This window comes from Besnoitia besnoiti, chromosome II, assembly GCF_002563875.1.
Source record: "Besnoitia besnoiti strain Bb-Ger1 chromosome II, whole genome shotgun sequence".
Lineage (NCBI taxonomy): Eukaryota > Apicomplexa > Conoidasida > Eucoccidiorida > Sarcocystidae > Besnoitia > Besnoitia besnoiti.
The window spans coordinates 559,148-582,784 of NC_042357.1; the positions used below are offsets into that span (position 1 = coordinate 559,148).

Sequence of the window (23,637 nt, forward strand, 5' to 3'; positions counted from 1 at the left end):
GCTTTCTTTCTCCGTTTCTTGGTCTTCTCCTTGCGGTGAGTCTGTCGTTCCTCGCGCCCGTCGCGTCGTCTGTATCCCTCTCTTCCCTTCTCTCTTCGCACGTCGTGTCGGTCTTTCCCGATCGCCGCCGTCGCCAAGATGCGGCCGCCTCCGTCCAGCACGGCGGCCTCGGGGGCACCCCTGTCTCTTGGTTCGTCGTCTTCGCTGGTCAGCGACCTGGCGTCTTCCTTCGCGGCGGCGAATCCGGCTCTCCGCCGCGCAGCTTCCTCCTCCTCTTCTATCGCTTCCGCTCCGTCACACGCGCCGTCGATGCCTCGCCAGCGCCCGGTTGCCCCAGACGACAAGTCTGTTTTTGCGCCGGGCGCTTCTTCCTCCTCTTCTGCGTCTGCGGCGCCCGCACCAGCCTCCGCGGCGAAGCAGAGCTGCAGCAGCTGCTGTCGCGCGCCGTTCCTCTACAGCTGCGACCTGCACTCGCTCCTCGCAGTGAACGTCGGGGGACTGCTGGCGCTGCCTGGCGAGCCGCCTGGACGCAGGCAAACGCGCTCAGGGCTGCGCTCTACTGTGCCGCCCTCCGCACGCTCCGAGGCCGCCGGCTCCCCTCCTTCTTCGTCTTCGTTTTCTTCCTTTTCTTCTTCTTACTCTCCTTGCGCGTCGCGTGCAGAGGCTGCGTCCCCGCGGTCCCGGGGCGGGCGCGCGGATGTGAAGCGCGTCGCCGCGAGCGCCTGCGAAATCGCGTCGTTCTACGACGAGGAGACATGTGGCGACGACAGTTTTGTGATCTGCGTCTCGCTCTTTGTCAACGGGCGCCGCTTCGTCCACCCCGTCACGTGCCGGCCGTGTCCACTCGCTGCGGCGGCTGCGTGTGTGGCGCACGGCTGCTCACCCGCCGCTCCTCCGCCCGCCGCCGCCGCTCCTCCGCCCGCCGCCGCCTCTCCTGCGTCGTCGCCGGCCCTGAAGCGGTACCTGCGGCCTTGCCTTCATGCGTTGATTGGCGGCGCTGCAGGCTGCGCGCGGAGGCCTTCGGGTTCCCCGTGCCCCTATCGCAGCTCGTCTGCGCGCGCCTCGGCTTCGTCTCCGCCCACGTCGCCCAAACAGGAGACAGGCAGCCGCGCAGAGGACGCTGGAGGCACGCTGCAGGCCGCGTGGTGTCCGCTCGCGCCACCCTCCTCGCCGTCGCTGTGCGCCTCCTGCGTCCCCGCCGCGTCTTCGATTTTCTTCTTACCTTTCCACGTCTCGCTGCGCCTGCCGGTTCGCACGAGTGCCCTTCCCCGAGACGCCTTTCTGCTCTTCGCCGTGCGGCGCGACTTCGGAGGCCGCGGGCGGCTCGAGGGAGAAGTGGAAGGAGAGCACGGGCCGCTCTACGCAGTCGGCATTCTGCCGCTCTTCGATAACGGCGGGCGTCTGCGCCAGGGCCGCGAGCTGCTCAAGCTCTTCCGCATCGTCACGCCCCCCTCCTTCTCCGGTCTCGCCGCACTCGCTCAAAAGTTCACAATGCCGCCGACCTCCTCTCCGCCTTCACCCCCTTCCTCCTCTTCCTCTGCTTTGTCTTTCTCTTCGCCTCCCTCGGCTTTGTCGTTGCCATTTTCGGCGTGTGGCGACTCGCTGGGCGGGCCGCGCTCCGCGGAGGGCGTGGAGAGCCGCGAGGCGGCGCGCGCACGGCTGCTGCGGGACTTCCAGGCCTCTGTGCTCGCCCCTGCTTTGTTGCCTTCTGCTGGCGACCTCCATTTGCAACGGCGAGGCGCGTCTCTGCGGCTGCGTGCGGGCACAGGCCATCCCGCGCGCCTGGAGGCATCGCAGCACGGCGATAGCTGCCGCGCTGGAGAGCAGAGTTCCGTGGACGCGTCCAGTCGGGTCGAAGAAGCAGAGCTTGCGTCTTCAACGACGGCGCGTGCGCACGCCGAGAGGGCGTCTCTGCGGCACTCCGGCGCCTTCGCCCACGAGCGCCTTCCGCACTTATCGGCGGAGACGCTGCTCTCGCTGCTCCTCTCGCCTCTCGCGCCGTGGCTCGCAGAGCTGCTGCTGCAGGCTCCCGCGGCGAAGGAGGCGAGACCCGGAAAGCGCAGCGGGGAGAAAGGCAATCGTCCCCACAACAACAGAGAGCGGCCGCGAGTCCACAAGGAGGTCAGGGAAGAATGGACGCGGAACGGAGGCGACAGCGAAGGACTCGGCGCCGGCGAAGAGACCTGGAAGACAGGGGACACAGATCGTCTCGCCTCCTGCGAGGGGATGCCGCCTTTCTTCGTGCCTCACGAGGAGCAGGCGTCTGGCTCGGAGTCCCAGGACGGTGACGACGTGTTCCTGTCTTCGTTTTTGCGCGGGCTTTCGCCCTCGGCTGCCCCGGAGCGCGCCGCGGCTTTCGCCGCGTGCTCGGCCGAAAAGGGAGAAATCCAGGAGATCCTCGCCGGCGGAGAAGATGGCGAAGAGACAACGCACTGCTCGCTCGTCGCCACGGACGTCGAAGACTTCCTGCCTTCCACACTGCCTTCTTCGAGCGCTGCGCCGCGCGTCCGTCCCTCATCGTGGGGTGTACGTACAGTGGACGAGGAGGCCCAGTTCTCGACGCCAGACGCGGGTGCACGTACACCTGCGGATTCGTCGGATCTTGATGTGGCAAACTGGGGAGAGAAGTTGTGCCAGAAGGAGCGCGAGCTCTGTATCCGCCGATTCCTGCGGAGACGCAGACTGCAGGGGGAAATGTGCCTGCGGCACCTATGCCTCGAGCGCGAGCTCTTCCGCTGCGCGAAGCTGCTTGACATGCTCGAGCGCGGTGCCTTCGTCAGCGGCGGCCCGACGCTGGATGGATGCGCGCAGCGGCGGCTACAGGAGGAGGTCGCGTCCATCCTCGTCCTGCTTCAGGACCAGGCGGACCGCCTCGAGGCAGACCGAGCGGCGTCGAGTTCGGCCTGCGCCGCCGAGCACGCAGACGCGTCGGACACCCACCCGCTCATCGCGCATCTGCAGCGCAGAGTAACGGCTCCGTCCGCGTGGGCACCGCCTCAGCAGCACTCCGGCGGCGCCTCAAGCGCAAAGGCGCCGCATACTGGGACCTTGGATGCGTTCTTGGCGTCGCTAGCCTCCCGGGCGGAGCCCGCGGGCGACGGCCGAGAGTGCGAGGCGAAGCTCGCCTTGCTGAGCCGCATCGCGCACGCCGAGGCGGTCGCTGCAGCCGCCGTCGGCGCCGCGGGCTACCTCTACGTGGAGCTTCCTTTTTACAGTCTCCCGATCCTCCACGCAGAGCCGCGCGTCGTGGTGCCCTCGCCTTACCTCCCGGTCTCTCAGGCGGCGCGGCTGCAGCAGCAGCTGCAGACGCAGGTCACGCAGCAGACACAGAAACACGCGGCGAAGGTCTTCGCCTTCACGCCCGACCCGCGGGAGGCCCGCGGCGGAGAGGGCGCCCGCGCCGCCCTGCCCGCGTCGGCCTTTTCGCCTGCGACCGCCCCCGCCGAAGCCGCCGCGTCGGGCGCAGGCACGACCGCGCTGGGCGCCGCTGCGCCGTCGTCTGCGGCTTCGGCGCTGGCGGGCTATGCGGGCGGGCGCGAGGAGAGCGGGGGCGGCGGAGCGGAAGGAGTTTTCGGCGCCGCCTCAACAGGCCGTGCGAACGCATCCGGGCAGCCTGGAGGCGCCTGGGGCGGCGCTGAAGGGTCGCTCGTCGTGGAGCCTCCGCTGGCGCCCGCCGTGGTTGCGAAGGCGCTGCAGCAGCAATTCCAGAAGGCAAGCGGCGCGTCGCCTTCACTCCAGGGACGGCAGGCCTCGTCGTCGTTTTCTCCGCCACCTGCTGGACCCAACGCACCAGCGGAAGTCTCACCTCTGCCGCCGCAGCAGGGCGTCGGCGAAGGCGACGGAGGTGGTGCCGACGTGCGTGAGAGAGGAGACCTCTCAGCTATGCAACGTCCCGAGGCGCCGCCCGCGCCTCCTCATTCTAAGGAAAGCTGCGCGTCCGCGCTTGCTGACAGCCAGCGTGATGTCCACGGCGGAGAGACGACGGGCGACCTGTCTTCTCAGCAGCTCGCCGCACGCATCCGCGACTCTGCGGCGGCGGCAAATTGGATGTCCGCGAGCTGGGGCGTGGCGCCCGCCTTTTCGACGCGCTTCGCCTCTTCGCTTTCCCCGCCGTCAGGCGCGGCCTCGCCCGTGCTGGGCGCCTCGCCAGTCGAGTCGCTTCCGCCGCGGATTGCGGCCGCCGCGCCTCCGACCGGGGCGGAAGGCGTGGCGGCGGATGGCGGCGGGTCTCCAGCGGCGCACGGCGGGGCCGAGAGTTCTTCAAAGGCCCCCGGAGCCAAGGCCAGAGCCCAAGACGACTTCGGGCCCTGGCGCGCGCCGGAGGACGAAGCCTTCGCCGATCTCTCTGTAGGCGAGGCCCTCGCGCGCCTGCGGGCGGGCCTCGCTGGCGGAAGAAGGCCTCCGCAGGGAGTGTCGCCTGCTCCCGCGCCGACGACGCCCGTGCGCGAGGAGACCTTCGCCGCCATTGGGAAGGGCGAGGAGGCCGGGCGGAGCCGGGCCGCCGCTCCCGAGCGGCCGTGGCTGCTGCTGGACTTCGCCTGGGGGTCGCCGCACCCCTCGGGCCTCCTTGGCCAGCCTGCGGTGCTTCAGGCGCTGGGCGAGGGCCGTAAGTGGAAAACGAAGACCAGACAAATAGAAATAGTGAAACACGCACAGGAGCCGGGGGTCCGCCTAGATCGCGAGGGGGGGGGGGGGGGGGGGGGGCACAGCACCCCGGGTGGACGGCTGAGCTGGCTGGGGTGTTTGTCAAACAGCTTTGCCTGGATGTGCTAGGCCCGGTTGCTTGTTTTTTAAGACTTTTCGTTTGCTGCTGCTGCTGCGTCGCTGCTCGCTTCCGTGGCCGCTCCACGCTTTGACTTTTTCTATAATTATTTTGTTTTTTCTCAGCTTCGGCGGTGGCTGCGCTGCGGCCTCACGGCGCGGCCCTCGCGCTGCTCGACGCGCTCCTACGGTCGCCGTCGCGGCCGCTTCTCCCGTCTGAAAAAATGCTTCTCTGGAAATACAGGTAAGGCGCTCTATGTTGCCAAGTTGAGCGTTTCTTGCCTCTGCCTCAGCGGACACACCTCAGCGTCTATCAAAGAGTCAAAGCTGTCTCGCTGCGAGGCAGAACCCAGGAGAAGCTTTGCTTCAGATTGACTTGTGTACTTAAATTATTTGTATATACGTGTCCATATTAGGTCTATATGTATATGTGTATATGTATGCAGTCGCGTTCCCGGGGAAAAATGATGGTTCGAGATCTTCCGCTTTTTCCGAATTTTCGTTTTCTCTTCTGTCCACGCGTCCGGCGGCGCTCGTCTCCAACATCCGCGGCCGCGTGTTGTTCCGCTGCGTGTGTGCGTTCGCAGGCAAACGGCGGTGCGTCAGCCGGGCGGCCTGGCGAAGCTGCTCGACATTGTGGACTTCCCTGCGGCCTCGGCTTCCTCCGCGCGCGTGCCTTGGGCTCTGGCGTCGCGAGGGGCGCCTCTGGAGGACTGTTCAGTCTCGCTGTCCTCTCCGCGCGCGGGCGCGGCGCTCGCAGCCTCGCCGCAGCCGCTGACGCCGGCGGAGGTCGCGGAGGAGATCCTCGACCTCGCCGAGGACTGGCCGCTAGCGGACAGTTTTTTCTTCTCCGCCGCGGCGCCAGCCGCTCCGCCACGGACGGCTGCGTTCCTGAGCGACTACTTGGCGGAGCTGGAAGTCGTCGCCGAGAGCCTCGAAATCATCGCCTGCAGCTGGGGCAAAGGCAGCTGGGGCAGCGTCGCGCGCGGCGGCCTCGTCGTCCGCGCCGCCGCAGTCCGCGCACTGGAAAAAATCCGCGACGACGTCCTCGAGCTTTTCCTCATGCAACTCGTCCAGGGCATGCGGTGCGCGATCCAGCTGTCCATACGCCGCCTTCGCGCCGGTTGGGTTGCGCGAGCAGCGCGCTTTAGGGTTGTCCGTATCGTAGTTGAGTGAGCATACGTATGTGTGTATGTGCGCATTCGCGCTCGGTATGCATGTCCCTATATGTGTTTACACGCGCACGACTGTCGATGAAAACAGCAATCTTGTCCCTGGGTGTGGAATAGGCGAGTCTTCGCGCTCTGAAGCGTCTCGGCGTGTGCCACTGCGCACACACGGGCTTGCGTGTCTCTCCATTCTGCCCTGTAGATGCAAAAGCTATGCCTCCCGGACACATGTCTCCAAATGCATTTTATATGGAAACCGGATCTGTAAGACCTCGTTGCACTCCGCGGGCACGCGCTGTGAGGGGGGGTTTCGCGAGTCCGCAGCGGCTGCCAGTGCGGCGGAGCTCTCTTTCCACCTGCCTGTGACTCTTTTTTTCGCTTTTTTCTCCTTCGTTTTCTTCAGCTTGGAGCAGCTCCCGTTCGACGCGCTTCTCCTCCCGCCTGTCTCTCCGCCGGAGGCCGCCGCGCCCACGTCCGCCCCCTCGGCCGCCGCGGGCGGATCTGTCTCTTCGCGTTCTTTGGGTCTTCGCCGGTCTGCGAGGGCGCTCGCGGGCCGTTCGCGGCGCAGCGGCGACCCGCGCGGCTCGCGCGGCAGTTCCGCGTCCTTCAGCGCGGCGCCGCTCACGAACTTCCTCATTCGGCGCTGCATGAAGAGCGCGGCGCTGGCGGTCACGCTCTTCTGGTGTCTGCAGTGCGAGAAGGAGGACGCCGACAACGGTCACGTGTTTGTTCGCGTCGAGCAGCGCTTCTTCGACGCGCTGCACAAGAAGGCCTTCAAAACACCCAAAGCTGACGTCGCCGCGGCGAAGGCAGCCGCGGCCGCGTCGTCTGGGCCTGCGCGCGTCGAAACCGCGACGCAGAGGCGGGGCGGAGGCGACGCGGACGACGCGGGGACAGGCGTGCGGGGGGAGAGACTCGCGGCAGGGACCGCCGCCGCAGACACGCGGCCTGCAGCGACGGAGACGCGCTCACCAGGAGGCCGACAGGAAGAGCCGCAGCGGAGAGAGGGCAGCGCGAAACTCGAGGAGGAAAGGCCTCGATGCGCCGAACCTGAGAGAGAGAGGCGAGCGCCAGCCGCTGGAAAACCTGCGCGCAGAGTGGCGAGCCAGTCCGCGGCGCTCGCCGCGGAAATCCTCGGTCTTTTAGAGCTCCAGGTACGCGCCTTTGCAACTGAGGTATGCCTGTGCGTGAGTGTGCGTTTTGCGTCGGGATAGATTCAGTGAGAGGGGCGCCACAGAGACGTCTAACACGCTCTTGCATGTCTATTTATGTCTGTTTTTCTTTTTCACGAGCGCGCGGATCCGCGTACTCAGCCTGGGTTTGAGTCGCACTGATGGAAAGTTTCTGAAACTCTGCCGGATGCGTGAACTACACCTGTGTGCCACAGGTATCAAGCAGAATGCTTCATATACACGTATGCACACATATTTGTGTGTAAGTAAACTCACCAAATGTGTATATATATTGCTCGTTTGTTCACATTCAAGACGTATTTTCCCAAATATTAATTGGAATCATTTCACGTGGGAATGTGCGTTTGAACGCCTTCACAGGTGAAGCTGAGGAACCAGCTGATGGCGCTGAACGGACAAATCCGCGACAAGCGCGAACGTGCGGAGCGCAAGACTGAGCGCCTGCGAGAACTCTTGACAGTACGTCTTTCCTCTCTCGCTCTCTCTTCTTCTCTCTGCTCTGTCCGTCTTCTGCTTCTTCTCTCCTGTCCTCTCTTCTCCCTGTCTCTTCTTGTTTCTTCTCTGCCGTTCGCTCTTGGCTTCTTTTCTCTTTTTTTTCTCGTCTTTTTCGCACGATGCGATATAACTCTGAGGCGCGAGTGCCTTACTGCGTGTATCCGCGGTCCAGTTTTCCCCACGAGGACGGTGTATCTGCGCTGTCTCCAAGCGCGTGAGCTCCTGGCACACGAGTTCGTTCGAGTGGTTTTGTCGGGGTGGCGCCTTCTTTCGTTCCGGCAGACACCAATTCTCCTCTGTCCTTTCGCCTCTCCTCTCAGGCGACGCCTCTGTGCCCGAGCCTGATCTCGTTTTCGCCGTCGGCGCTTGCAGGATCCCTTGCGTCCGCTGGCGCCTCGGGGAGTGCGCCTGGGGGGCCTGCAGCGGCTGCGGCTTCTGGGGCGGGACAAGAATCGCCCGCTGGGCTCGCTCGGTTTTCTTCTTCCTTTTCCGCTGTCTCAGCCTCGTTCTCTGCGTCGGCCTCGACGTCGCTGTCCCTGGAGCGCATGGAGGATGAAGAGCTTCAGGCAGAGGCGCTTTCGAAGAGCCGCAGGCCCGACGGCGACGCGGCGCATGCGCCGGAGGACTTGTTGGATGCCGCCGCGCGCTTCCCTCTGTCGGCGGCGCCTGCGGCGCTGTCCGCCCCAGCCGCCGCAGCCGCCTCGGAGGCCACTCCTCCGTCAGCCGCGGAGACCGCCTCGGAGAAGCGAGTCAAGTCGTCTTCATCTCTCTCAGCCTCCTCATCGTCTTCTTTCTCTTCTTCCTCCTCTCCCACGTCCTCTTCGTGTTTGTCGTCTGCGACGGCGTCTTCGCTTGCGCTCCTCTCGGCGCCGGCGCCTGCGTCGCGCCTGCCGGGAGTGCCGCTGCCGCTGGACGTGCGGCTGCGGTTAGTCGGCGTCGACGTGGGCGAGTGCTGGGTGGTGCGGAGCAGCCTGTACCCCCTCGTCCTCTCCTGCTTCGTCTTCTCGCTCTCCGCGCCTGCGCGGCCCCGCCGGAGCGCCGGCGGCGCCGCGGACCGCAGCCGCAGCCGGCGAAGTGCCAAATCCGCGCCCGACGAGCCCGCGGTGGCTGCCGGCGCAGGTCGCCGCGCAGAAGGCGGCGCGCTGCGAGAGCACGGACTCAGCCAGCCTGCGGGTCTGAAGGCGGGCTGCGGAGCGACAAGCGAGGGCGGCGCACAGGGCGCCGAGGGCGAATGGACAGCTCAAATGCCGGTAGAGGCGCAGCCGGCTGAAGGCAGGTGCCGCGAGGCGGGAGTGATGGGGGGGGACGAGGAGGGAGCCGACGGCGTTCTCGTCACCGGGCCTCCGACCTGGGCGCGCCAGAGGCTTTCCGACGAGGCGCAATCGGCAGACACGCTGTTGGAGGCTGCGCGCGACGAGGAGGACGCCTTCGCGGCCGGCGCCCGAGACAGGGCGGCGAGCCGCACCCGCGGAGAGTCTTCGTTCTCAGTCATTCAGTCGAGGCATTTGGAGCCCGCCAGGGCGGGACTGAGAAGTCCGCCGGGGCCTGCGGCAGACGGCCCGGCGGGCGAGCCGAGCCCAGGCGAGCAGCGAACCGACGCCGGAGGCGGAAGCGGAGACGCGCGCGAGAACGAGCTGGCGAAGGAGGAGACGTTCTCCGCGCTAGGGGCGGCTCAGCCGCGCAGTGCCACGTGCCGAGGCATCGTGAAGAAAAAGCTCTTTCTGTACAAGGTCGGGGACGACTTGAGACAAGACATGCTCGTGCTCGGCATGCTCCGCATCGTCGATGGACTGCTCAAACAGTATGGCCTCGACCTCAAGTTCACTCCCTACAGAGTAAGCGAAAAACGATGGAACGCTTGCCGTTCCGCTTGTTTTCACCAGTGGGCGGCCTTTGCAGTCGCGGGCGCATCGCAGAACGTTCCGCGCTGTTGTGCGTTTTCCGCTTCTCGGGATAGATTTTTATCGCGCAGGCAGCGTCGTGGCGTCTGAGGCGAAGCCTCTGATGCCACGACACTGCTTTGTGCGCAGTCCCTCGGGCGGCGGCGAGATCTTTCCGCGAGCTCCCGGAGTTGGGTTTAGCGCCACGCATTCTTCGCGGCTAACGTAAGACGCGTCTGACTAGATGTATTGCGTTTCAATTTAGAATCAATTATGGTAATTGATGCATTTAATATTCACACATCGCGCTTGTGTCTGGCTGTTCAGGTTGTGGCGCTGTCGACGGAGGACGGCTTAATTGAGTTCCTGCACGGCGCGGAGTCGCTCAGCTCCATAAAAAAGAAGTACCGAACTCTCATCAACTACTTCATTCACCTTCACCCCGACCCCGACAGCCCCTACGGTAGGCGAATACGAGGAGCCCAAGAGACGCGCCCGTGGCTAGTGCGTCGCGGCCGCCTCACCGCCGCCAGGCGGGCCTGTTTGTCTTTTTGCTGTGTATGAGATGCGTTTCTGGACCTCGATACTCTCGCCTGCATGCGCAGATTATCATCTTTCGAGGTAGTTGCAGTCATCAGCCAGGCGTTCGCTGTCACTGGCTCATGCACCCGTGACGTTCTCTAGACTCGAGGACGCCATGCACGTGTGGCCGTCGTCTGCCTCAAGAGCCACAGCACGCAGGCGAGAGCCGCAGTAATAGACTATTAACTTTGAACATATATATATATATATATATATATATATATATGACTGTGTAGTGTGTGTGCGGATGGCGCGCCAGAGAGTGTGCACGCTCTCTTCGTTCCGCTCGGCGGGTGTCATAGGCGCAGGTTGGCGGTTTTGCTTTCTCTCCCAAAGGGCGCGCGGCAAGTCTGGAGCCTCTGCGAGCGCGGCTTGCACGCGGTGTTCACAAATTTTGACTTCCTGTTCCGCAGGCTTCTCGGAGAAGGTCTGGCACAACTTCATTCGCAGCTGCGCGGGCTCCAGTCTGGTAACCTTTCTCCTCGGCATCGGCGACAGGCACCTGGACAACATCCTCGTGAGCCTCGACGGCCGTCTATCCCACATCGACTTCGGATTCATCCTCGGCGAGGGTGAGTCGCGGCCCTCTAGCTTCGTCTCGTCCTCAGCTTCGAGCCTCTTCGCAGTTCTTTCTCTCTCTCCCTCTAGCTGTGTACTTTAATACGGCAGGCGCGGCTGGATGTGTGCACGTATGTGTATTTGTATATATCTTCATTTGTGTGTATTCATCTTTGTTTACACGCATGCCCTTGTTTCTATCTAGCTGTCTACTAGTAGGTGTATGGGCTTGAAAAAAGTCAAGACAGCATTTGTGTATGAATACGCATTTGGGTTGAGCTGTCCGCGAGGGCGCAGGCCACCTCGCAGTACGAACGCCCCCGGAGCACGTAAGGAGTGATTCTCCTCTCGTTTGTGCTTTCTTCTTCTCCGGTGAAGATGACGTGCGCGAGCGGGTATCTTGCGCGTGTGTCCAGACCCCAAGCCGTTTCCGCCGCCGATGAAGATCTGCAGCGAGATGCTCGAAGTCATGGGCGGCATTGGAGGCAAGGGCTACACGCTGTTTGTCGCCCAGTGCTGTCAAGCCTACAAGATCCTTCGGCGCCACGCCAAGCTCCTGTGCGTCATTCTTGACCTCATGGTGGACTCCGGCATCAAAGATATTAAGAAAAACCTGGTCTACACCACTGAAGTTTCCACGCCATCCACCTCCCCTGCTGCGACGCCGGGAGGCGCCACTGCCTCGCCTGGAGCTCAACAGGCATCGGGGGTGTCGTCGCCCTCGCCCCAGGGTTCGGGCGGGGTCGGAGGCGACGTGCGGCCGGGGGTAGCCGCGGGTTTCCCGGTCCGACCTGCGGGGCCCGTCGGGGCCTCCGGGGTCGGGTCGGGGGGAACCCCGGTGTCGGGCACCGGCTCCGCTGGGGGCGCGACCGGGTTTCCGACCGCGGTCGGAGGCGGCGGAGACAGCATGGGTGGGGCGAGGGCAGGGGGAGCCGGGGGCTCCGGGGCCAGGCTGCTGCGCGCAGCAACAGGAGACGGATCGCCGCAGGCGTCACACGGCTCCTCTACTGCCACTTCTTCTTCCGCCTCCTATTTTCCGAGTCCCGCGTTGCTCAGAGGCCTAGGCGGCGCCTCTGGCGGGCCTGTCGCCTTTGACCAGATGCCTCCGTCAGGGGCTTCGCAGTCGCAAGGGCTCGGGGCAGACGGGGCCGCGCCCGATCTGCGGGGCGCGGGTGTCTCCGCGGGCCCGGCGGAGAACCCCGCGGGGGCCGCTGGCGCCGGCGGCGTGCGAGGCGCGAGGAGACGCGTGATCTGCGTAGCAGTCGCGAAGGTTAAAGAGAAGTTGCGGCTGGACTTGGATGATGCGGACGCAGAGAGGTACCTCGTGGGCGTGATCAACAGCAGCGCCCGCGCCCTGTTTCCCGCTGTCGTTGACAAACTCCACGAGTGGGCGCTGTACTGGCGATGAAGGCCGCGCGCAAGCGAAGGCGCCACATTTGCTGTGCGAGCGCGGAACCGCCAGAGGCTCTGTAATCGCATCTACAGTAACATATGTATATATGCATACATAAATATATACCTATACATATATGTACATCTGTTTAACCTTACGCAGATGCTGAATACGGTCGTGTTTTACCGTCTGTTTCGCGCGGAAACAAGCTCGTTGCGGCAGTCCTGCAACTCCCCAACGGTGTGGGCGAGACTCCTGGAGCGCTGATATCGATATTCATATATATTTTTATGTGTATTTCTGTATTGTTGAGTATGGATTGATATGGAAGCTTCAAAAACAAGGGATGCACGCATGCTGTATGTGTGCGTGCTCGCATCTTGACTTTTAAAAACATGTGTTTTTCTGTTTCGCAAAGTGCACAGGTTTGTTGTTGACCTTGTGAAGGAAACACGAGTCCCTGTATCTCCGCTGGAAGGTGCGACTCCACACGCTGCGAAGAAAGCGTTCTGTGCCTCTGACCAGCTGAAGAGGAAATGCGTCAAACCTAAAACAGCCACGTAACTCTCTTGAAAGAGGGCGAGAGACACCTTCACTCGGGAGGAGCCGAAAGGTCAGGCGCTTCAAACGACCGTGCCACCAAAACTCGTGCAGAGAAAAGAGAATCCGAGAAAGATACAAAAATTTATAACGGACTGGACAAGTCCGCACGCCGTCGGTTCGAATGGCCATACCACGCTGATTTTACTTCACTAAATTGACGAAAAATATGCAGAGGATGAAAACGTCGTTTACAAAACCACGTTCGCGAGGGCTCGAGCAGCGACCCCGCCGCCAAGCCAAGAGGTGCGAGTACAAAACGAAAGACTCCGAGGAAAGAAATCAAACAAAGAACGAGGATCATACAGAGAAGCGAAGGAGACTGAAGCAAGACAGGAAGAGAGAGGAGGAAAACACAGGGAATGAAATCAAAGAAAAAGATGGCGTCACGCTAGTTCAGGCTCCTGGAAAGGCGAACCCAGGAACAGGTGAGGCAGCCGAGATCAGAAACCAACGAAGAAAGGGAACAGAGGAAGTAAAAATGGCGAGTGAGAACTTGAAGCATGCAGCGAGAGATTCCTAGTGCGGGTTACGCCAGCAGATGAAAGGAAACAGAAGAAGTAACGAAGAAGGCCGCACTTGATACAGAAGGGCCACGCGCACTTTTTTTTCCATATAATTTGTAGTTTGATTTTACAGTCTAATTTATTTAATATCATTATAGGGAAAAAATGGTGTTTTTCTTTTCTGTTGGGGGAGGGCAGCTACTGAGGCTCTGCGGCCGCGTCGGTGAGGGGGAGGAAGACCTCGCAGCGCTGGTTCGCCGCTTTGCCGCCGGCGAGTTCGGTCAGCTCTGGGATGTCTGGGTGCAGGTCTTTGATGTTCACGTATTCGTCAAGCATGCCTTCGCGGCGGCTCCCGCGGGGCAACAGCGCAGAGGCCATGTCTCGCTGCAGATTCCGCAGCGCCTGCGAACTCACCGCCGCGTCCGTGGAGTCGTGGAGGAAGTCCGACGCGCCCTCCGGCATCTGCTCAATCATCGCCTCAATCGGATCCACGATCTGCGGAGGCCGAAAAAAGAAAACCACACACATACGCGTACTCCTGAAAACAGGAAACCTGCTCAAGAATACCTAGATACCGCCAAAGATACACACCAACCACAAATATACATGTAGATACATATATATACATGTAGCTGTGTTCTGTGATACGGGGGTACCCTGTACGGCTGTGGATCCGCCTGTGCATCGCATATGTGGCTCGGAATAGGATACTAGAGAGCACGACATCGCCTGTTTTCTCAACTGTGAAGGCGAAATATACTCGGATTAGAGGCCTTTCTGTGCGTGGGGCCCCTTTACTCTCCCGCGTCTCGCCGCACACGCCCCCCCCTCCCCGCGTCGGCTTACGAGTCTTCCCTGGCCGTCGCCGTCGCGCTTTCTGGTGAATTTCCTTCTGCCTGCGCTCTCGGCCTTTTGCCACTCTTCGTAGCTCGGCACGTCGTCGGGCGGCGCGGCCTTCTGCAGGTTGACGCGCGCATGCAGCATGAACATCTCCCACAACGGCGGCGAGAAGGGCTCGCCCGGACTCCACCGCCGCTTCTCGCGGTGCAGCTTCAGCATCCAGGCAATCGGATCTTGAACGGGAATGCCCGAGTCGTGGAAGCGCAGCAGCAAAAGCCGCGCCGCGGGATGCAGGCCCTCCGCGGCCTCGATCGCGCCACGGGGCACCGAGCTCCGCCTCCCTACCAGCAGCCTCTTTCGCGCCTCCAGCCGCGGATTCCCAGAGATGTCCGCAGAAAGCAGACGGTCGCGCTCGTCCATCAGCGACTTCAGCGGCTGCCGAAGGGCACGCGAAACACATAAGAACGAAGAATCACACACAAACCTTGAACGTGCGATTGAGAGAGTCCGTCCCCCATGCAGTGGGGAACGAACGAATGACACTCGCTGCGCAAGAGGGACAAAACACCTTCCGCGTGCACCTGTAGGTTGGTTCCTGAAGACTGCGACGGCACTGCATCGCTCGATGGACACCTCTGTTCAAGTTTCGCTACAGTTAATTGTGCCTTCTCTCAAGGATGCGGGCATTCATCTCGAGCTTCCCCGTTCTCCAGAGGGCGTTAAAAACTCCACGTGTGCCGCTGCAAATCCCCACATTCGCCTCAATGCCGCCGGCGCCAAAACTCCGCTCACCTCGGTGAGGTCGATGCGCCTCAAGAGCGCGCAGCCGTCCTCCACGTCCTCCACGAACTGCCTCACGAGCTTCGGCGTGAGGCGCTTCTTCTTCTCCTCGTCGAGAACCCACTCTGCAGAGTGCGACAGAGAGAAAACCGCACGTGGCGTGCCTCAGCCCTGGCAAATCCCCACCCTCTGCAGGATTCTGTCTACTTTGTCATGGACGTCGGACCAACGAAAAACCGCTTGCTCATCCGCGAAGCCTCTCGTCCCCGAGGCATGTCCAGGGAGACTTGTAAGCTGGTAAGAACTTGTGCATACCAGCTTACAAGTCTCCCTGTGTAACTCGAGAGACACGGTGTGAGAGACGACACAGACACGCACGCGAGCACACCCCGTCTCGCCGCAGCGCGCGCGGCTCTTTCAGACTCGACCGCGCGCCCCCTGCGCGACTATCAAATTGCAACTGTTTGCAAAAAATTCGAGTTGCCTGCCGTCTGTGTCAGCCCCCCCCCCCCCCCCCCCCCGCCCTCCAACACCCACCCCCCCGCCCCTCCGCCCGATTCGCCTCCTTTTTCTCGCTTGCGCACCGGTAATGTCTTGGAAGTCTTCGCCGTGTCTGTCGGAGATGATGGCGTTGTGGATTTGCCCGAGGGCGGCTTCCTCTTTGGCGGCTTCCCTCGCGAGGAGGAGTTTGTGGTACTGAAAGTAGCCGAGGAGATTCTGCAGCTCGGCCTCGCGGGCGTCGTCGCCGCGCGCCTCCCACCAGGGGAAGCGCATGCCTTGCCGCTGCCGCAGACTCTGTCTGTGCAGACGCCTCCACTTCTCCAGCGCGGGCCTTCCGGGCTCGCCGTACGCGCGGTACTGCGCGAGCGTATCCGCCAGGTGCTCCTGCTCGCGCTCCTCGAGCAGCTTGTGAAATCTGTCGATTTCCGGCTGCAAGTGATTCGGCGGCTGGTGAAAAAAAAGCATGTACGCCAGCTCAGTCGGAATTGGAGAATGCGCAGACATGATCACCACCCACGGCGGCTTCGCCGGCGAGCGCGGCAGCGGCAGAACCGGGAAAGAGGCCGACGCCGCGCCAGACGACGCCGACGCCGACACAGAGGACGCGGCCGAATTGAAGAGGTAGTTGGCGGTCTCCAGAACCGCCTGCGCTCCCAGCTTCGCAACCGCCCCCGCCGGCGGAGACCGCGGCGGCCCGCGGACCGGCGGCAGGAACGCAGAGAGGGAGGCCACAGCGGGAAAGTCGAGATCCAGCGGAAAGCGCTGGACACACGAAAAATAGAGATCCAGCGAAGACGGGGGTGCCTTACCTGAGCGACAACACAGACGCCATAAACCTTTTATCTTCAAAAAAAGGCGCAACAAAATGTCTAGCGCGTGTACGCGTAAATTCCAGAAAGACAATTGGAATATTTAGGCACTGCAAATTCACACGAACATGCGTATGCAGACATACACATACGTATAGACACATATATATATATATATATATATATATATATATATATATATAGGATAGACACGTGAAAATTCCGTATGAGCCGTGAAACACGATTTACACGAGACCATGACTACTCAAAAGCAGCGGGGGGTCACTCGGATTTCTCCAAAGAGAACACGGAACAACAAAGACCGCCTCATGTCGTTATGTGGAGACAAACCTTCTGAAGCCGCGGGAGTCGGCGAATATCAAAGAGCTACAGCATACACAGGACAGTTGGGAAGCGAAAATGACGGACGCTTACTCTCAACGGCGTCGTCCCGCCCTGTCTTTTGGTCTTCCGCAAAGCGGAAACCTTCCCACGGTTTTATTCCTTTCATCGAGAGGCCGTAGGTATATGTGTTGCGGTGTATGTACACCTTCTCGCGGTGGCGAATCCAGTCGACAATATGGCCGAACTCTTCGATGGGAAGAAGCGCAACAATAGTCTGTTTGTCCCCCAGCTTAGTGTCCGGCGCCTCGTCTGAGTTCCTGACCGCTGTACCACTGCTGCTGATCTCATCTTGGCCTTCCTCCGATGTCTCCTTCCGCCTTCGCTGCTCAACGTCTACCTCGACAAGCAGAAAGTTGTTCAGGACTCCAATGATCCTAGAGCGATGAGGCTGGCGCGATGGCGGGCGCAAAGGCGGAATCCACTCTTTCGCCGGTGTCTGCACACCTGCCGCTGTGCGTTCACCCACTTCTTCAGTTGTACGTACACCCGACTGAGTGTCAGGCGCCTCCGCACCGTCTGCTTTGATAGCCTCGCCTTCTGCAGAAAGGGTGTCCTCGGAGGATGCGGAGGCTTCGCTCGCATTCGCCTCTCTCTCTGTCTCTCTGATTTCTTCGATGAGCTTCTTTTTCTCCTGCCAGGGAGAGAGCGAGTTTCGGTTTCTGTTGGGCGGCGCCACCTCTGAAGGGTGAGGGTGGATCCCCGGCGACGTCATGTGCGCCGGCAGATAGAACGTCACCTCCAGGGGCGACAGATGCGGCAGAGCCCACGATATGTCTTGAGAGATTCTGAAGAAACAGGTAACACACGGGAGGGAAGGCGTACACAATCACGTGAACTTCGTATGTCGCAGTCTCTGAAACGGAAAAAAAAACGCACGACGAGCTGGTACAACGAAGCTGCAGACGCTCGATGCTAATGCGAGTCAAAACGTGAAGGAGGGGTATGGGCCTCGGGGTTAAAGACTCCCGTTGATGCAACAGATGCCACTCGTCGATGGCTCACATCTTGGTCGTGGCGGGAGTCCTCCCTCGAAGGTCTGTTGTTCACTGGGACGCGACAGTCACGTAAACCAGCATTGACACCGGTTGTTTTTCTAGAAGCAATCACATGTGGGTTGGACGTCATCGCTGCGTCTTACAGTTTCTCAAGACCTTTTTTCAGTTTCTCTCCGGTGACGTTCTCTCGGTCCTTGCTGCCGAGCCGCCGCTCGGCCTCTGCCTTGATCCGCCGCCAGCGCTCGAGTTCTTCCTTCACGTTCTGCGGCGGCCACCCGAAGGCAACGCGGAGCGAGATTTTCTTCTTCTTTCCTCTCCCGCCGGCCGGGCCCTTCTTCACCTGGTTGGCGGGCTCGACCTCGAGTTCAGCCTCCGTCTCTTCTCCCTGCTGCTGCAGCGCGTCGCACCGCCTGGCTTCGGGGTTTTCCATGCGCGTGTCTCCCGCACTCGCAGGCGACTCGTCGGGGGTCGCGACGAAAACGCAGCCGTCGGGCGTGGTCACGCGGTCGATTCGCACGCGCAGGTGGTGCCCGGGACGCAGCAGCTCCCAGCGCTGCGTCTGCAGCTGCTCAGGCGAGAGTCGCTCTTTGTCGGTCGTGTAGAGCCACGTGAAGGGCAGGCTGGGGCCGACGCTGGTGCTGGGCGCACTCGCCAGCCGCAGCGGATGCCGCACGTACGCGAACGGACTCTTCTTCCGCGGCTCCAGCGCCGCAGCCTCTGCAGCCTCCTCGCGCGCAAAGCTCCGCAGCGGGTGGTAGTCCTCCCGCCGCAGCTGCACCTGCGTCGGCAGAAAAGGCACCGCCGCGTGCGGGAGCAGCAGCCGCAGCGTCGCAGCCTCCGCGTCCACCGTCAGAACCGACGCTGGGCACACCACACAGACAACCGAAACTCCGATGTGCAGAGAGGGAAGGCCCTGCGAAACAGGCAGCAGCGCGCGGCAGCGTAACCCCACGAACAGAAGGCTGCCTGTAGGAATCAATACATGCCCACATATATGAACGTGCCCACATACATAGTCAGCGAGAGCCAGCTTAACTATAAAAACTATTGCCAGATGTATATATACTAATGTGTGTATGTGCATATGGCGGTATCGGGAGAGTGGCGAGCAAGCTGCGAAGATCCGATCAATGCAGGAAAGCAAACAGTGTTCCGCAGCATACCATCTACTTCGATGTTCTCGGCGACCAGCCACTGGAGCAGCTGAACGCATTCCGCCATGGACGGGCGTCCGCTGTCACCCTCCGGGCAGCCTGCCTCCGCCCCTCCGTCGCCGCCTCTGCCGCCTTCGCTGCCCGTTTGGCCTTCCTCGCTCGCTTCCTTCTCCCGCCCAGGGGGCTTGGCTTTCTCTCCAGACGCCTCAGCGGAACTCTGCACAGGTCGCTTGGTCGTCGGCGACTCCTTGACCCGCGCGCCGCCTGCGCCTTGTTCGGGCTCGCGCGGATCCACAGACGCCGCGCGGGCCCGCGAGGGAACGGGAAGGCGAGCCGAAGCGTGCGGCGGCCACGCGGACGACGCAGCAGAAGACGGCGTTTGCCGTGGACTTCTCGAAGACGCGCGGAGCTCGGAAGGCTGCGGCGGCCGCGCGGCGAGCCTCGGCGTTGGTGCAGACGCGGGAGCGGGAGGAGAGGCAGGCGACAAGCTGAGGCGGCGGGTGGGGGTCGCGGCCCGTGCACGACTGGGGGATGGGCTCTCCGGAGTAAGGCGCGAGTAGCGAGAGCCTGGAGGCGCCGAAGGTGCTCCCCTCTCAGCTCGAGAGCGAGGCTGCTCGCCGTCAGCGTATGCCTTCGGATTCGCCTCGTGCGCGGGAGGCGCAACGCGAGGCCTCTGGAGGCCTCCACGGGGCAGTCTCCGTTTCTGCAGAAAGCAAAGAAACAAAAATGAGCTTTCTGTCAAAGTCTCATCACTGGGTCCGGCAAAACGTCGCAACGAGCTCTGAAGACACGAGAATGTCCCTAACATGAGACACAACAGAAGCGCTGGCAACGAAACCGAGCATTAACGGAGGTTCCAGAGACCTGTGTGACAAAGTTACCCTTTCACGAACTTGTACGCCGCGAGAACGCGTGGCTCTGTGCAAATATGCATGCATCCGAGCACGTCTGGTTCAGTGAAAAATCTTACTGGCGGTGAGCCTGCAGGTGCGGAACTCAAGGAAGAGACAGACCCAGGCGGGAAGGAAGACACGCGCGGAATTGAAGCCACTTCATGTTCGCCTTCGCCCTTTGCAGAGGCCAGCGGCGTTGCCCGTGCTATGATCGAAGGCACGGTTCGGGTGCGACGGCCGTTGGAACAGATGGCATCGGAAGCGCCTAGTGCACAGGAGGTTGCAGGCCAAAGAGAGGAGCGAGGTGAGCGACTAGAGCAGACCAACGGAGAGCTGAGCAAGGTAGAAACATGAGACTGAAGCGAAGAGACAAACGCAGGGTGTGTGTCAGTCTTCTTCCCTTCCCAAAGCGCGGAACGATGGCGTCCGTCCTTCGGGAGCCGAAGACTGCTAGAATCGTCCGTGAAGGCCGTTTGCAACGAACCAGAAGTCTCCAGATGTCTTCTTCGTGTATTCCCACAATGCGCTCTGCAAAAGCAGGAGACGAACGGACACCTGGAACTCTTGCACGCTTCAAGCGCGGACCGCAGCGTCCCAGAGGGGAGCACGCCATCGATAGTCGGCGGGAACGCGGCGGAGGGTGACGACGTGCCCGTTGCATTCAGAGAAAGCTTTTCCCGCGGAAAACTGCCGCGTGCTCTAGGAATGGACTCAAGGAAAATGACCGACTCTGGAACTGAGAGTTGAGGCACACTCAACGAACTGACACGGAAAGTGCTGGTCGGATGGAGATACACCTGCCGAGCCGCCCGAGATTCAAACCGCCAGGGGAGGCGGGACGCACACACGCTGTCAATCGTGAACAGGATAAGGCATAAAAACCCAGGGACAGCGGAAATTCGACGCGTGAGTTCCAAGCCGCCGAACAGTCGGTGGAAATTCTGCAACTTGTGTGGCGGCAAATCTCTCCCGTGCGGTTGTGATGCCCGGTGCCGTAGCTGACGCACGAGCGCGGCCCGCTCCGCGAAGGAGGCGAACATTTTCAGTTCCTGCTTGCTCATTTGTCATCATGAGAATACAGGACATCCTCTGGTCAGAGAACTAGAGAACCGCTCGCCGTTTCAACGGTTGTCCGACGGCGAAGGCAGCAGCACGTAGAAAAGGGGAGGGGTCTCATGATCAGTCACGCGCTGAGCACGGCGGATCTTATCCAGGAACGGACGGACACGATCTGTCAAAGTGAGACGGAGGAGAGAGGAACTGCTGTTTCTCTTGACGAATGAAGACGGAGAGTACAGCAGCCACGTACAACCACCAGGGACGGCTGGACGGAGACGTGGGACATACTGAAAAACCGACAAAACAGAAGCCAGTGAAGGAGCACTCTCATTTCTTCTAGTGCAGCTGGGAGGCATCAAGCCTTAAGATCGCAAGGCAATAACGCATGCCAAGTTCAAACGCACCACGGTGAGTCTACACTCGTGGCTCTGTTGTCCTATTTGGAGACATGACGTGTTCAGGAAGACACATCGAGACGTGACAGACAAGACCACTTGCATGCGTGAAGTGCTGTGGCTATCTGTTCCATCAACGCCGGTTCCATGTGCAAATTCACACGTATTTCCGCCCATAAAGGCTTGACATAATTTTTGCGAGTGGGATGGTAGGTTTTTACTTCGAGGTGCTCCAAGTGTGGGCGATCCGCTGAAGCATCAACACGGCAGGCGGTACCGTGTCAGGCTGGCCACGCCGCAACGCAATGATGACCGTCTCTGAAAAAAGAGGCTCTTAAGCTTGTTCAAGAGCAGGGCGAAGATTGCTCGAGTTGTGAAGGCAACGTCTTCTCAGTTTCTTGCTCCACTGGTGCTGAACCTCTCAGGGGTCTCGTTCGTCGGGTAGGTGCGTGTCCGTCTGTTTTCCTCGCACCCGACATGACACAAAACATACTACGTCGCCCACTGCTCACATAGAATGCGACCGATGAATGCGAAAAGCCCACTCTCGGCTTATGCAAGTCAACAAAGCACTTATATGGAGCTTTACACACCGAGCATCCTTCCTGATGAGCGCACGGACTATAACTACCGTTGCGTGATGCCAATTTGTGCTGCGTCATCAAGCATTACACCGCTTTCAGTTAGCAATTCAGTCGTTGAGACTGTTTAACCATCCACATGGCAAAAGTGCTGCCACGGACTTATTGCCACGGCATTCCCACTGGAAGAGCAACAAATGTAGTTGCAGGGTGAAGGCGGGTCACGTCGAACTGTGGCGCTATAGGAGGGAGCGCTTATGGACGGCAACGCATTTGTGTTCACCACCATGCCTTCAAGTGGAAGGCGAAACGCCTACATGGGCTGCCATGGCGTCAGGCGATGAGAAGCCATTCGCCTCTGCATCACGAACTGTAACCGCGTATGTGTCGGGCCCTAACATGATTTTCCGCCTGATTCACTGAAATATTTAACCGCATGCACTGAGACAACGAGAGCAGTCAACGCAGTTCTCACACTCAGTGTAGCACTGCAAGAATGAAGGGGCAACAGACCACCTGGGGGCGACAGAACAGAGTGACTAAAAAGTCTTGGCAAAACACGCCCGTCCTTCAGGTACTGCGCGTACCAGCGGAACGGGAATCAATAACAGGCTTAGCGCTGCGTCTGACACCCTCGCTTATTCTGTTATGCGCAACTCCCTGGCGGGGAAGTTTATATCAGGGTGGATCCTCTCCCATGCAACGATATCCTTCTTTGTTTTTCGGCGTCGACGCCTGGAAAATCAAGTCTGTCGAGTATGCGTGTCGCCTAAGGCCAATACGCTGGTCGTCTCCATTATAAATAGCCCATGTCTGTCGGGTCAGGCATGCAAAAAACATCTTGCTACTCGCCAATTTGCGTTATCTCTTCTATCAACTATGATATGCTGAAACCCATACAGGAGCAGCCAGTAGTTTAATTTCCCCTGTTCGTTAGAACCTACTTTCTTTTGCTTGAATGCTGTCGCTCCCGCGAGGAATACCAATTGAAGCAGATGCATCTGCCCCTAAGCACTAGTCTTTTTTTTGGGTGTCGTTGCGAGACTGCCTGCGTTTCCGAGATGTTTATCTTTCCTTCGCTCACGAGAAGTTTTGCACTGGCTTCAGGCGCGCTGGCCTTGATGCGACTCCACAACTCGGCCGCCTGGCCCGATTATTCGACGTCGCACCAACAACAAACTGAAGCTCGCGCAGGCTGCAGGCTTTATCCATACCTCGTATATGAACACTGCTTCAGAGACGTCTTACGGTCTCTACTGTAGCCAAGGTAATACGCGTTTCGCCTCCCCACAACCCTGCGTCTCCTCGACCCGTACACAATGCAACACACTGAAGTGGATTGTGCCTCGGAAAATGCCTGTGGCAGCTCTCCTGATCTGCATATCTGCCCGTAGGCGCTGTTTTTTGCACGAAGCGGAGAGAAATCAAGATGTCCCGCGCTGCCGCAAGTCGCGGCAAATGCGACGCCGCGAGGGCCACTACGGGGGGACCCCGCTGCCCAGAAAAGTCTCCCGAGTGCGACCAAGCACCGGAAATGTGCATCAACGCCATTGAAAAAGCTTCACTATCAATTTTTACACCGGAAGTCAAACGTGGGCCAGGCTCCCTTCGTTCGCCCTGCCATTCGGCTCAGCACGTCGCAGCCTACGGGCTGCCCCAGGTGCGAAGTTTGCCGTTTGAGACTCTCACAGGGCGGAGCGCCGAGTATGACTTAGATGGCCAAAGGGTGTATGCGTCCGTTGCTTTGTTTTAGAAATGCAACCAGCTGCTCTTGCGCTTTGGGATTCGGACAGCTGGCTCGCCCGTCGCAACACAGATCGACAGTGGCCGAATCTAGGTATGGGTCGCACCGTGTGGATGTGATCGCATCTGTGCCTGTCACAGCTCAGCAACGGGTGGTGACGTCAATGCTGTGCAGAGCTCAAAGTCCGCTCAAGCCGCTGTGTCTATTTCTACCACGGCGTGTGCTGAGCTGCGACAGAAGTCATTCTGAATTGAGTTTGCCAGTACGCATAACCACATCATCATAATTGCAGTGATGAGCACCGTGTAATTAATTCGTGCACACTCACGACTACACCCGCCCAT

The 23,637-nt window shown here is 60.7% G+C and overlaps 2 protein-coding genes across 2 annotated transcripts; one reads left to right on the plus strand and one right to left on the minus strand.

Moving 5' to 3' along the window:
• Positions 1 to 138: 138 nt before the first annotated feature.
• BESB_034240 (uncharacterized protein) lies at positions 139 to 12,046 on the plus strand (the record flags this gene model as incomplete). The annotated part of the gene is made up of 9 exons (XM_029362010.1): positions 139 to 4,606; positions 4,888 to 5,005; positions 5,349 to 5,846; positions 6,334 to 7,084; positions 7,484 to 7,582; positions 7,939 to 9,453; positions 9,826 to 9,961; positions 10,494 to 10,652; positions 11,055 to 12,046. The coding sequence occupies 9 exons, from the start codon at positions 139 to 141 to the stop codon at positions 12,044 to 12,046; spliced, it is 8,736 nt and encodes a 2,911-aa protein (XP_029220975.1).
• A 1,289-nt stretch (positions 12,047 to 13,335) lies between these two features.
• BESB_034250 (uncharacterized protein) lies at positions 13,336 to 20,575 on the minus strand (the record flags this gene model as incomplete). Its single annotated transcript, XM_029362011.1, has 9 exons — positions 13,336 to 13,632; positions 13,984 to 14,412; positions 14,770 to 14,882; positions 15,342 to 16,067; positions 16,503 to 17,257; positions 17,611 to 18,328; positions 18,631 to 19,324; positions 19,592 to 19,779; positions 20,518 to 20,575. The coding sequence occupies 9 exons, from the start codon at positions 20,573 to 20,575 to the stop codon at positions 13,336 to 13,338; spliced, it is 3,978 nt and encodes a 1,325-aa protein (XP_029220976.1).
• Between the last annotated feature and the right edge of the window lie 3,062 nt (positions 20,576 to 23,637).